Source organism: Nematolebias whitei, chromosome 2, assembly GCF_014905685.2.
Source record: "Nematolebias whitei isolate Nwh7 chromosome 2, NemWhi1, whole genome shotgun sequence".
In the NCBI taxonomy this organism is placed as follows: domain Eukaryota; kingdom Metazoa; phylum Chordata; class Actinopteri; order Cyprinodontiformes; family Rivulidae; genus Nematolebias; species Nematolebias whitei.
The window spans coordinates 3,311,817-3,325,851 of record NC_056499.1 but is presented as its reverse complement, the minus strand read 5'-3'; the positions used below and the strand labels follow the sequence as shown (position 1 = coordinate 3,325,851).

The window sequence follows — 14,035 nt, the reverse complement described above, 5'->3', positions numbered from 1 at the left end:
CAGCAGGAAGTTTATCCTGCAGTGTGGGCTGCACAAAGGTGCAGCAGTTGCTAAATAATTTTAAATAATTCATTTTAAATAAAAATGTCATGCCGACCGTGCGGCTCATCCTTCAATCACCATGAACTCACTTGTAAATGAGTCCTCGGGGCTCAATGTGATTTATCTGTTTAAATAAAGGTTGATTGAATGAATGAATCAGCCAATTGTGAGTCATGTCCAATTTTATTTTGAAAAACCACGATAGAGCGAGTCCAGGATAAACGAACCGTGAAGTATCGAGGGACTCCTGTAATTCTAAAGAGATTTATATGAACAGTGACCGTGAAACACCACAAGAATTAAGTCTAGACAAACTGTTTAGTCTTTGTTTACAATTTATGTGGTCAGACCCATTTTTTTTATTACTTAAATGTTCTTTTTTAAATTGAAATCTATTTGCTTTTAATATAAACACGAACATTTCCCTCGTTGGGTAATAATCCTGTTGTAAAAACAGCTGAAGGGCGTATTTGCTTTAACGGCGCTTCTGCTCTGAAGACTCAACAGGTGCTCCTCCCACACAACCAGACGGTGCTCTCATCATCTTCACTCACAGTCAACAAAGAAGATGCATAATTAAAGAAACACTATTAAATGCTTCAGCCTGACAGGAAGCATAAGGTAAACATAAAAAAAATATGAAAGTGCACAAAAGATGCAAACTCTTTGTCCGATCATCACAAAACGCGCCACGTTTTATACAAACCGCCCTCATCGCGTGTCTCCACATGATTTTAATCCACGGGTTTTTTCTACTGAACCGCAACTTTTGGCAGCATTTTTCTAACCGACTTCAAGGACATGCAGGGAAGTATGTGAGACGTGTGTGCAGTGGGCGTATATAGGAAGAAGTGAGACATCACCTGGGTGTTTCAGCTGCGACTCGTACAAAACATAGAAAAATCCCTGTGATCTGTCTGGACTTGAACATCCAGGATGTGTTGTTCTCATATATTCATCTCCACTGCTGAAGGCTGATGCCACACGGACATTAGCAAACATGTGAGCACACAAAGATCCTGCCTTTAGCCAGAAACAGGATCAGCCTAACATCTTTCCAGTGCCATCGACTTGGAGCTCTTTCTATTTGTCGTTATCTCTGGGATAAACCGAAAGCTAGAGAAGCATGCAGTCTTCACGTGGTCAGGGTGAGTCATGTCTTCCCTCACTCGGGACGCTTCCTCCCTCACAGACGTCAAATTAAACAACACGCTGCGTTCAACAACTTTGTCACATGACTCAATGTTGTGTCATCCTGATGCTATTTTGACTTGAGTCAACGTCCTGGCATCAGGGAGGCTCCAGAGACCTGCCACGCTGTTAGACACATCTTAACCCTTCAGACTCCCAAAATCTTTGACCGAGTCCATTTTTGATGTGCCTCTGCTCAGAACCCTGAAGATCAGCGCTCCATAGCACACCTGAGGGCTAAAACATGACCAAAGCAGCAATAACTGGTGTGCTGGGAAACCTTTATTAATCATGTTTAGATGTTTCCTGAACCAAACCTCAACATTGTTATGGCAAAACTTGAATATTAAATCATCACAGCAAACATTTTAACCCATATAAGATTGGAATGATCTTTGACATGCCAAAAAAATGCAACAATCTATGTAGACCCAATTTATATATATATATATATTTATATATATATATATATATATATATATATATATATATATATATATATTCTTCTTGTTTCAGCTGCTCCCGTCTTCAGGGGTCTCCACAGCGAACTATCTCGCATGAAGACTTGACGATAGTTTTTATGCTGGTTGATGATGCGACCACAGGGCAGAGCTGCATCCAGGGCACCCGAGGGAGCGAGACACCAGAATATCGATCCATTAAAATATGTTGCAAAAGCTTTAACATAACGTGAACAGATTACTGAAATTAAAAACTTAAAGCATCACAAACTGAATTTCACAAAACTGAAACAGAATTTAATGGTTCCAAACTGAATTCATTTACTTTGAAAACTCTGTTTTATAATTCAGTTTTTTGTGTCACACGTCCAGTTTCTTCCAGAGTAATCCAACGCAGATTGACAGATTGACGCGTCACGTCAGTGAAACTTCCTTCCTCCATAAAGAACGAATCAATTCAAGCATAAATTAAACAGGTCTCTCTTGTAGATGAGTCCTCGTGACCCAGTGAGACTAATCTGTATAAATAAAGGCTGAATGGAATGAATGACTTTAACAAAAAAACATGTTAAAATAGAAAAGTATTAAAATCATTAATAAATGAGTGTGTCTCATCTGTCAGGTCTAGTAGAGTCATTTAACATGAGTTCTGTGTCAGTGAGTTCCATGACGTTAATAAAATATATACGTTTTTGTTTCTCAAGGGCTGGGTCCGCTAATTTGTTGACGGTCCCTAAAGCCCCTTATCCACAGGACCTTATGGGGCTCCTATGTAACTAGTTCGGACCGATTGCGTGGTTTATCCACAGTGCCTTCAGCGGTGGAACCCACCCCATTTTTGGGACCTACTTCTCTGAGGTCCCAGGTCTGGTTCTTGTTGGGTCAAGATGTGACATCAGCGCACTGTAGGTCACTGATTGGTCAGGGGGCGTATTCATTGGTGGAGGGCGGAGATCAAGGAGGTCATCCATTTTGGTTGTGTATTGTTTTCTGGCTCTTCTTCTTCTTCTAATACATGTTAGTGGTGCTTAGAAAAGAGCTTAATGTAGCACTAGCGCCACCAGCTGGTAAAGTGCGCTGATATTAAGAATCCACCCACTAAACGGGAACTATGGGCACTGTGGAAACAGAAAAAAAAAGAGGTCCCACCAGAATCGGACACAACAGGGTCCAACAAGAACCGGCCCTGTGGATAAGGGGCTTAAGTGAACCTTTGCGACTCGGAGGAGGGGCAGACTGACCCCAGTCAGACTGAATGAGAGGAAGACACTGCTGAATCCAGAGCTCGAATACACAATGTCCAACGTAAAACAAAACTAACTTCACCACGGTCATCTTCTTCTTCTTCTGTTTTAAAGGCGGCGCGCTCGGCTCTTCTTCTTCTCTGCCTGTAACGTTAACAGCAGCCCTGCCAGCTTCAGTTACAGCTGTTGTTGCACGCAACATACCAGTCTACTGTAACAACAGACTACACGCAACGTTCCCCCACCTCATTCATAAAATGTTAAAATCGGGGACATTTCTGGGGACAGGTCGTCCAAAACGGGAACCGTCTCCGGAAATCGGGGATGTCTGGTCACCCTACTTTAACATTTAAAAAGATTGTCGTTTTCCTAAATGTACTTTATAAACCAATTAAAATAAATATAATTTACTATGATCCACATTTTATTTCTAAATACGGGAACTCCTCTTCAAAATTTTCTTCATGCTGCTTAGCTATGCTTCTACAGTAGCCTAGAGGGGACAATTCAACAACAGCTTTAAGCAGAGGTTTAATTTTAAGTTAAAAAATGGTCACAGTTTATCGTCCACACTCGGTAATAAATGGTGAGGTGTTAAATCAGGGATGTCTCACGCTGTTCTCAAGTGTCCGACAGACTGGAGCCGGGTCACCACACAGCTTGAACTTTATTGTTCTGTCAGCCGAAACATTAGTTAGCAGTTAGCACGCGGCTCGTTAGGTCATCGAGGGAGTTTTCAATCCCACTGTTGCTTCTTCGTTTCCTTACTTTAAGTTCATGTAGTAACATGTGCACGTGGATTCATTTGCACGTTTTGTTTGTGTTAGTAAAAATAAATAAAAGCAAAATGATCTCAACGAGGTCAACAAAACAATAAACTCTCTACACAAATATTTTCATTCAAACTATTAAATAATAATAAAAACATAAATATCACACACGGACATTTATATTGGTAAATAATTCCAGCTTTAATCTCTAGGATCAGTTTCAGAGACAAAAACTCTTATTTTGGAAATCCCTGACTCACTCTGGTGTAATCTGCATCGTTTCCATTTTACACGTTGGGACTTTTTACTGGTTTCGGGGTTCGTCTGCTAATCACTCCAAAGCTCTTTTCACACTACGGTTCTGTGATACGGCCAAAAGGATGAGCCCCTATTCAAGCCACCTTAGGTTGTCCACACACAATCACCTGAGCTGAACCTGCCCCCCCACGATGCGCCTTCACACATCAACCAGGCATCATCGTCAAAACCAGCAGAGTACCAACAGAACCAGTTGTCACGAGCGGTGCTGGTGTTTGCAGGCTCTTCCCTCTTTTTTCCACGCATACTCACCGCCTCAGCTCTGTGACTACATCGTTGCAGGTTCAAAGTCATGACCCCAAAGGGTCGGCTTCACCCCCCCATGCTGCTTCAGTCGTTGCACACATTGCAGCCGTGACGGGCGTGTCAGGCCCCTTTAAGGAGCTGTGTGGACGGTGTCCTGACATTCACTGTAACCTTTTCTCTACTAATGGCGTCCTGGCCATTGAGCTTTTTTCTGTTTGACATGAAAATGAAATCTACTCATAGTGTTACTCAGGTTTTTGAATTTGCAAGTACTTTAAGAGTGGTAACATCCCCAGATACAAAATACCAAAGGTCAAATAAAATGTAAACATTTATACTATAACACTACTGGAAGAACGAATGCAGTTTCCCAGTTAACCCAGCGTCTAAAGACTGGGAAAGTGATGATGACTGGAACTGTTTTAGAAACAATGCTCACAGGTGCCGTCACTGTTTTATTTAGGTAAACGCTGGTACATGTGCCAAGAGTAGCAAGATTTTCATCACTTTATACAATAACTATGGAAAAATATATCTAATTTAATCCAACAGCTTACCCCCCACCACACACACACACACACACACACACACTCGAGTGACTCGGGAAACAGGTCATGTTTTTCCACAAAACTAGGAGGTCCTACGAGCAGCAGCAGAGGGACTTCCTTTGCCAAAGGGCCAAATTCCACATGGTCCATGACCATTAACCCACCCAGCCTGACTCAGACCCCCCCACGCCCCCAACTTCACAACCAGCTGTCACATCTTTTTCTTCAGCAGGAGATTTCTAAAAAAACATTTTAACAGCATCTCGGTTTTTCTTACTTCATGGCACAAAATAATCCCACAGGAATATAAATCCTGGATAACAACAAAGTCCATGCTCAATAATCCAGGTATACAATCCAACATTTTTCAGTCCGATCATCTGAAAAATGTTGGATATCCTGAATAATGCATTTTAAAAAAAGTTTATTCTGTTTCTGTGCACTTTATTTCCAAACTGAATCTATTGCAAAAGCAAAACAACCTGTTTTATGAAGACTGTAAAGGAAATGGGACTGTCGTGTTAAACTAGAAGAATAATTTATATTAATGTCCAAGATTTGGACACACCCAAAGGAATCCTGAAACTTTAGTGCTGGTTTAAGGTTCACATAAAAGCTAAACTGTTTGTTGTGATTAATACAACGCAGAAATGGGTCATGACCTTCTACCTACCAGCAGGAGCATTTCTGCAATGACTCTGGCATTTATTAAGCAACAGCATGTTGGACCATCAGCTCATACTGGTCCAACATACAAACTGGATTCCAAAAAAGTTGGGACACTAAACAAATTGTGCATAAAAACTGAATGCAATGATGTGGAGATGGCAAATGTCAATATTTTATTCGTAATATAACATAGATGGCAGATCAAAAGTTTAATCTGCGTAAATGTAACATTTTAAAGGAAAAATATGTTGATTCAAAATTTCAGTGCCAACAAATCCCAAAAAAGTTGGGGCAAGTAGCAATAAGTGGCTGGAAAAAGGAAATTGAGCATATAACGAACAACTGGAAGACCAATTAACACTAATTAGGTCAATTGACAACATGATTGGGTATAAAAAGAGCTTCTCAGAGTGTCAGTGTCTCTCAGAAGCCAAGATGGTAAGAGGATCACCAATTCCACCATTGTTGCGCAGAAAGATAGTGCAGCAATACCAGAATGGTGTTACCCAGCGTAAAATAACAAAGACTTTTAAGTTATCATCATCAACTGTGCATAACATTATCAAAATATTCAGAGAATCTGGAACAATCACTGTGCGTAAGGGTCAAGGCCGTAAAACTCTACTGGATGCTCGTGATCTCCGGGCCCTTAAACGTCACTGCACCTCAAACAGGAATGCCACTGTCAAGAAAATAACAGAATGGGCTCAGGAATACTTCCAGAAAGCATTGTCAGTGAACACAATCCACCGTGCCATCCGCCGTTGCCAGCTGAAACTCTACAGTGCAAAGAGGAAGCCATTTCTAAGCAAGCTCCACAAGCTCAGACGTTTGCACTGGGCCAGGGGTCATTTAAAATGGAGTGTGGCAAAATGGAAGACTGTTCTGTGGTCAGATGAGTCACGATTTGAAGTTCTTTATGGAACACTGGGACGCCATGTCATCCGGACCAGAGAGGACAAGGATAGCCCAAGTTGTTATCAACGCTCCGTTCAGAAGCCTGCATCACTGATGGTATGGGGTTGCATGAGTGCTTGTGGCATGGGCAGCTTGCATGTCTGGAAAGGCACCATTAATGCAGAGAACTATGTTCAGGTTCTAGAACAACACTATGGAACAGTCATAGCAATCCTCTCACATGGTATGCACTTAATGAGCTTTTTGAACTTTCATTACCCCCCCCCAAAAAAAAAAAAGATCACACACACTCATGGAGCTTTTCAACCCCACCCTGAAACACGTGCCTGCCCACTATTGTGTGACAGTTCGGAGACATGCAGCTGCCTGCTGTCTAGTCTCCTGGAGGCCAGAAACAGCATCAGTAACACACTGACACGCGGGGGGGGGGGGGGGTTGTCATCTCTCCCATGCAGAGTGTGTGGGCTGGTAAAGAAGTCCACTCCGAAGTTATTATGAAGCCTGGAAGGTGACATGAAGGCAGGCTGTGCACAGGAATGCAAACTGTTTTAATGTTGGTGAGTTTCTGAGTGGGCTGCTGCGAAACTCATGAAGTCACGTGCGCTGGAAGGTGGTGCCAGCTGAGTTCATCAGGAAGTTCATACAATACGCTGGTGAAGATTCCCAGCCATCCAGGACACGGTCAGTTCAAAAAAGTTCAAGACAAAAACAACTGGACTTTATTTGTAACGGAAGACGTTTCTCTTCTCATCCGAGAATCGTTCTCAGTTCAAAGAAACGAGGAGTGTGAGGTTCGGGGTATAAATACATATGCAGATTGACCTATCACACCTCACAGTAGGGGTTTGTTAAGGTCTTTGTTAATCTGATTCACAGATGAGGCCCCTCTGGTCCCAACGGATATAAGTTTATAATATTATAATATAATAATAAGTTTATACAATGTTAGGACTTGTTTTGCTGGTTGAAAAGAGGGAGTCCGTGTCCGAACACAGAAGTTAATCATCTCTCAGTGTAGGAATTTAAGAGTCACTCAACCTGAACGGACCTGCTCAGTCCAGTTCCTGGTTGTGGCCCCCCCATGGTGGCCTGAATCCAGCACCAGGGGCAGAAGGTCCAGTCTGCCTGATGGTGTGAAGCATGCAGCTTGCACTGGAGACACTGGGGAGGTCATCAGCTCCCGGTCAGGTGCTGCTGGACCACATGGAGCTGTAATGATCCAAACTTGGAGCAGACCAACACTTTGGGTCCTGTCTCTCTCTGTGATCTCTGAACGAGCTGGTTCTTCACGCGTCGCTGCAGCAGCTCCATTCAAACCGTTTCTCTTTCAGCAGCTCGGAGCTTAAAGAGCTGCTGCTCCTGCTTCACGTCGAGACTTTAGGCCTCAGCAAAGTACCGAGCCGAGCCGAGCCGAGCCGGTCTCCCCCCGTTAGACTGCCCGTGTGTTCGGGGGGGGCAGCAGAAATAAAAGCGACAACTGACCTGAATGAACTGGATGGTCAAGGCTGATTTTCCGACCCCTCCGCCTCCGACCACGACCAGACGGTACTTCTCCTGCACCGAGCCGTCCTTCCAGCCAGCCATCGAGGACACTTCGCCGCTGCCGGAACACCCACTTCCCCCCCACCCCCGTAAAAAGAAATAAAAACTAAAAACTGAAGAGGAGGCCCCGCGGTGGAGCAACACCGGGACGTGAGGAGAAAAGCAGCCCGGTTCTGTTCCACGACTCGTCGGTGTTCCGGTCCCGGTTCGAGCTCGGGTAAACCGCAGGGGGGGCCGCGGCCGCCTGTCCGTGAACGCCTCACCGTGTTCCAGCCTCCGTAACGCTGCTGCGTTCAAGACCTGGCTCCGACGGCACGAGCGAGCCGAGCCACTACTAATGTCTGGCGCTAGGGGCCTTCCACTGTTGGAGGCTGGCCCCCTCTCCACACGCGCACACACACGCGCACACACCCCAGCCCTGCAGCCACATTCCTCTCAGCTCACGTGCTCTTATTTTAATGTTTGTTAGTTTTTAATGTCGGTCTGAAATGAGTCATTTACCAGATCCTGTGATGCTCAGAAGCAAACTGTTCCCCGCAGATTACAGTGACAGCATCTGTTCCTGGAAAACACAAACATGTTGGAGACCTCTCCACTAAAACTCTTTCACAGGTAGTCATCTTAGCTTTTATAACTAAAGAGTCAACTTTGCATGTTCAGAGCCTTGACCTCTAAGTTCCTGCAAAACACAGGTTTTATTTTACATCCTTTACAATGCAGCTGGTTTTGTTGTCTTTTTAATTTCCTTCCATTGATTTATTTTAATTTATAAGCTTTGTTTTAAGATGGTCACTCGTTGTTAAATCAGGTCTCTCTTGTAAATGAGTCCTCGAGGCTCAACGAGACTAACCTGATAAATAAAGGTTGAACGATAAATTCATTCTGATCAAATCAGCCAAAAGCAGCAACATAAAGATCTTTAAAGCAAATCACTGATCAATCCAACCATATTTTTAGGAAATCATTTTTTATAACTTCCACATTTTGTTCATTCTCCACAAAATAAAGTAGCACTTAGCTTGAAAGTGACTTCAACATTTGCACTCTTACAATAACTTTTTATCTTGATACTAAAGCTCTTTACGAAGGTGAAAATAAAGTGAATTGAGATTTGTTTTAAGTCTTAAAGCATGGCTTGTACATCACATGTTTTAATAAAGGTGAGGTGAAGTTTACTTCTGCTCAACAGCGCCACCTTGTGTTGAAACTGACTCACGAGCTTCAAAGTTTAATGTACAAAATGTAGTTTCTAATTTATTTACATGCACTGCAAAGGATAGAAACATGTCTATTGTAGAAAAAGTATAAACAAGCTAATAATTAGAAAACTTTTTATTTATTGGAAAACCATCCATCCATTCATCCTCTTCTGCTTGTTCTGGACTCAGGTCTCAGGCAGCATCTTGAGCAGGGAGGTCCAGACGTCTCTTTCCACAGCCACCTCTTCCAGATCTTCTGGGAGGACCTCAAGGTGCTCCCAGACCAACTGAGAGACGTAGTCTCTCCAGTGTCCTGGGTCTTCCCTGGGGTCTCCTCCCAGTCGGACATGCCCAAAGCACCTCCCTAGGGAGGCGCCCAGGGAGCATCCTTACCAGAACCACCTCAACTGGCTCCTCGATGTGGAGGAGCAGCGGTTCTACTCCGAGTCTCTCCTGATCACTGAACTTCTCCAGGGAGAGTCCAGCTGCAGAGGAAACTCATTTCAATCTCCTGGATCCACGATCTCATTAGTTCAGTCACTACCCACAGTTCAGGACCAGAGGTGAGGAGAGGAACGTAGACCGACCAGTAAACAGAGAGGTTTGTTTTACAGCTCAGCTCCCTCTTCACCACAACGGACCGGTACAGAGTCCACAATACTGCAGACGCTGCACCAAGACGTCTGTCAATCTCACGCTCCTTTCTTCACTCGTGAACAAAACCCTGAGATACTTGAACTCCTCCACTTGAGGCAGAACCTCACCCTCGACCCAAAGAGAGCAATCCACCCTTTTCTGACCGAGGACCATGGTCTCGGATGTGGAGGTGCTGCTTCTCCTCGGCTGTGAGCCGCTCCAGTGAGAGCTGAAGATCACGGCACGATGACGCCAACAGGACCACATCATCTGCAAAGAGCAGAGGTGGAATCCTGAGGACACTGAACCGGACTCTGCACCCCCTGGCTGCACCGACTACCGAAAAATTACCGACTGAAAATGGTTTTTATACATCTCAGTAATTTAGTTGAAAAGATAATGTATATACAGAATAAATAAATATATATATATATATATAGTATAAATCTTTGTACAAATACTTCAAATACTACACTAAAAGATCTAGATTACATGAAAAGATGTCGGTAGATAACCCACTGTTTATTTTCACAGCTGAAGTTCTGACCTCAAAGCAACCTTGCCGCCCTTATCCCACCCCCCAGGAGGACCAGATTCTCTAGATATTGTGAACGTATGACCAAGGTTGTGACCCTGTAGACGAGTCAGTTCCCAGAAATGTCCCTTTGCTCATAAATTATAAACAGGAGGGCAGTGGAACATTCACACCTGTGCCAACTCAAAGCCGTCACGTCATTATCAGAGTGAACTTTACACTTTGCTTAAATTAGAAACTATTTCATAGTTTTAAAAAAAAAACCTGACCTATGCTTTGAATAAATTGCGTTTTAGTCAGTTTGGGGGGTACGGACAGAACAAACTAATGAGTTCACGCTGTGCGAGATATCACAAGAGGAATGTGGGGAATTTTAATTAGTAGAGAAACAAATGTGTGACGCAGAGGGCACGGCTGTAACAAATTCTTTGGAAACGTTTAAGTATTTGTTAAATAAAATGACAGATTTTGTTTTAATATGTGGGTTTAATGAAAATTGAGGAGGACAAAGAAGGAAGACTGCAGAAATGTAGCGTTTACAACAAGGAGATGTACAAAAAAACACTAATACGCGGGAAACAAAGCAACAAAAGTAAATAACTGTCTTGACTCTTGTGATTTGGAAAAAAAAAAGGTTGTTGGATAGATGACAAGAGAGCGGCAGCCGTTTCACATGTTCGATTTCTTTTGGGAGAGGTTGATCTTGTCACCCAGACTCAGAGCCATTCCCTGTAGAAGGAAACAGGATTTATTACAACACGCATGACCAGATACAAAACGACAACATCAGGTGCTGCAGGTTACATCACATTTGTCCTTAAAAAACATTTTATCTGAGTTATAATCTGATAAAACTCCCCGGGCGCTTGCATAGCTGCCCACTGCTCCACCTGGCTGCTTCTCAGGTGTGATGGGTTCAATGCAGACTGATTTTGTTGTTTTATGTCTACATGACAATCTCACACTTCCCTAAAAGATGAACGACCTGCACTGTTAATATTTAGGGCAAAGAAATTCAGGCCAGCCTTTAGTTCTCTGATCAAAAGAATAAAAACACTCGGAGCAGCAGCTGTGACCCACCTGACTTTTGGCTCTAATGCGTATGTGTCCGCTGACCGGTGCCTCGGGCCCCAGGTGGATGGGCTTCTCGACGCTGACGTTAGCCAGGGCGTCTTCTCCGAAGATAGAGCGAGCGTAAAGGTTAGCAGCCATGAAGCCACAGAAGCCGGAGAGGGCCTGGTTTTCAAGACAAAAAGGAAGAGACTTTGCTGCAGCACTGTCCCAGAGAAATACATGAAAGATACAAACTACTTCAAGATGCACCAGCTGGAAACGAAAAAACAAGCCACACATCACACCTACCTTTTCAGGTGTCAAACACTTCATGTTGGTGGATTTCAGGATGTGCTGGAGGTATTCATTCAGATCTATGATGTTGGTGTTCACCGTCACCTACAACAAACAGAAGAAAGAAACTCTTCAACCAGCCGGCTGGTTTTATAGTTCATTTGATAATTCCATGCAAATCATTCTGTTCAGTGCAGCTCAACCCCTCACGGAGTTTAAATCAAACGTTTTAAAAATCAGCATCTGCTAAGAAGAAAATAAAACTAATGTGATAACTACAACCCTCACTGATGCAACATAAGCTTCCAATGTTTTCAGAAAATGTTTCTTTTAACAGACTCGAGTGTATTTCTGTTCTTTTTTAACGATGATACAAAGAAAAGTCCCATTGATGCCGTTAACGTCGTGATAATACCAAACTCATAACCTTTTACTTGAAGGGGTTTCTGTGCTCAGATTACACTTCATTATAATGGAACCAGAGGTTATTTTTAAATTAATACAGATGATGGAGCAGATGTTCTTGATGGAGCAAAGTCAAGGTTCTGTTTAGTTCTTCCTTTTAAAAAAAGCTCAGCCCAAAAAAAAAAAAAAAAAGAACACTCTGGAGACAAAATGTCACAAAACAAGTAACACGCTGGACACAATTTACCAAGAAGAAAATAAGTTAATCTTTTATTAGTTAAGTTTGATTAATTTTGTTTCAGTCTTGGGATGCCTGGAATTTCTTCTCCTGCCAAAGTGGAGTGCGGCACAAAAACATGGTCTTCAACAAAGCAGAATAAATCTGTTGAGTTTTTAGTAAAGCGGAGGCAAAGCGTACCTTGTTTTCCCACTCAAACTCTGCCCACATCTGTCTGAACTCTGCATCTGTGCAGGAGGCTGGCTGGATGTAGTCCATGATGTCGATGTGGATGTCGCTGAGGACAACGCAGTTTCTGTCACTAGCAGCTCCAGACACATCATAGACTGCGAGGAAGGAATCGAACTGGTTATTTAAATGAGTTGAATACATTTTCATGGGCAACAGAAACTAATCTCTTACCAATATTGCCAAATATTATGCCATTCTCAGTAGAAGCCACCTTGACGTTAGCCTTGATGTTCGCAAAGTCATGAGGGGCCAGAGTTAGAGGTGAGGGCTTTTCAACTAATTTAAGATCCCCTGCAGAGGAACGGCTCAGCTTAGTGCAAAGAAGCAACACAAATGTTCAGGAACAGTTTGAAACCACGGCCGTGCACAGAGAGGTGGTAAATAAACAGCACCCACCTAAAGTAGCCAGCTCAAGGGTGCAGTTCTGAAGAGTATCACTTGTCTGATTGACCACCAGCACATCCAGCACGATGTCATACTGGTTGACGTGAACATAGGCTTCAGCGTACACTGGGTCTGAGAAACCCGTCAGCTGCGTCACCTGGGGTTTACAAAGGAGCATTTCATTTGTCATCTCTCATGGAACTAAATAAAAACAAACTTTGTCAAACAAGCAGCAGAGAATAATGAAATGTAAATTAATTACAAGTGGAAACTTTTTGGAATTTTTAAACAGAAATATGTGCCATCCATCCAACTGTGGTCAAAACACCACTTTGTGGTAAATGACTTTTTTTTTTAATAAGATTTTCTTTTCTTGTCCAAACAGCTAAGCTTTAGGCATAAAGCAGGGTGCTCTGTTGAATTTATGGTGTACCTTGTTGAGTTTGGAGGCGAGAGGGTCAGCAGCCTCCTTCCTCTGAGTGTTCCCCATAGCAGCCAGCAGGCTAAGCTGAAACTGGTCTTCCTTCGAGGTCGTCTCATTTTTGGCTGTGAGCTGCATGAAGGAAATTGGGTCGTCCGCTTGCACCGTCACGTTGCGTTTCTCCGATTCTTTCTGCGAGTTAGTACGAGAAACACACGTCCAGTTTTCTTCCGACTCATCATTTAAGAGCTGAAATACTTTGTGGGTTAATATTTACATTTGTCTGTCAAACATTTGAAATACCTGCAGAGACTTCATCAATATTAGCTCAAATATTATCACTTCTCATTCTAATAAAATATAAAAGCATTCGTGACAAAAATCCAATATTTGGGTTCTTTGGTGTAGAAAGCCAACAAGAATTATATTTATAAAAACAGATAAAATACAAATTACAGTGTAGTGCATCTGTGTACTCTAGTACACAGATGAAGAAAGTGGTTACTGTAATATTGTGCCTAATATATTGAATGAAGAAGTGAATTATACACATTTATTATGTCAAATTAGACAAGAAAAACATTATTACAATCTTGTGTCAGCTGATATAAATACTAATGGCCAAAGCTGAAAAAGTTTAGAGCTCTGATCTAGGTTAATTTAAATTTATTTATGTATATATGTATATAT

At 42.7% G+C, this 14,035-nt stretch overlaps 2 protein-coding genes across 2 annotated transcripts in view; both read right to left on the bottom strand.

The window, feature by feature from the left end:
* Positions 1-8,207, bottom strand: part of rras2 (RAS related 2) — a 44,728-nt gene extending 36,521 nt beyond the window's left edge. Inside the window, exon 1 of the mRNA XM_037689515.1 lies at positions 7,890-8,207. Coding sequence (XP_037545443.1) covers positions 7,890-7,991 — 102 coding nt within the window. The 5' untranslated portion in view covers positions 7,992-8,207. The remainder of the gene's footprint in view (positions 1-7,889) is intronic.
* Positions 8,208-10,785: 2,578 nt separating this feature from the next.
* The window catches only part of copb1 (COPI coat complex subunit beta 1), a 12,778-nt gene continuing 9,528 nt past the window's right edge, over positions 10,786-14,035 (bottom strand). Inside the window, exons 16-22 of the mRNA XM_037695533.1 lie at positions 13,358-13,537; positions 12,937-13,081; positions 12,712-12,831; positions 12,490-12,635; positions 11,682-11,771; positions 11,400-11,555; positions 10,786-11,048 (exon numbers count right to left, since the gene is read on the bottom strand). Coding sequence (XP_037551461.1) covers positions 10,989-11,048; positions 11,400-11,555; positions 11,682-11,771; positions 12,490-12,635; positions 12,712-12,831; positions 12,937-13,081; positions 13,358-13,537 — 897 coding nt within the window. The 3' untranslated portion in view covers positions 10,786-10,988. The remainder of the gene's footprint in view (positions 11,049-11,399; positions 11,556-11,681; positions 11,772-12,489; positions 12,636-12,711; positions 12,832-12,936; positions 13,082-13,357; positions 13,538-14,035) is intronic.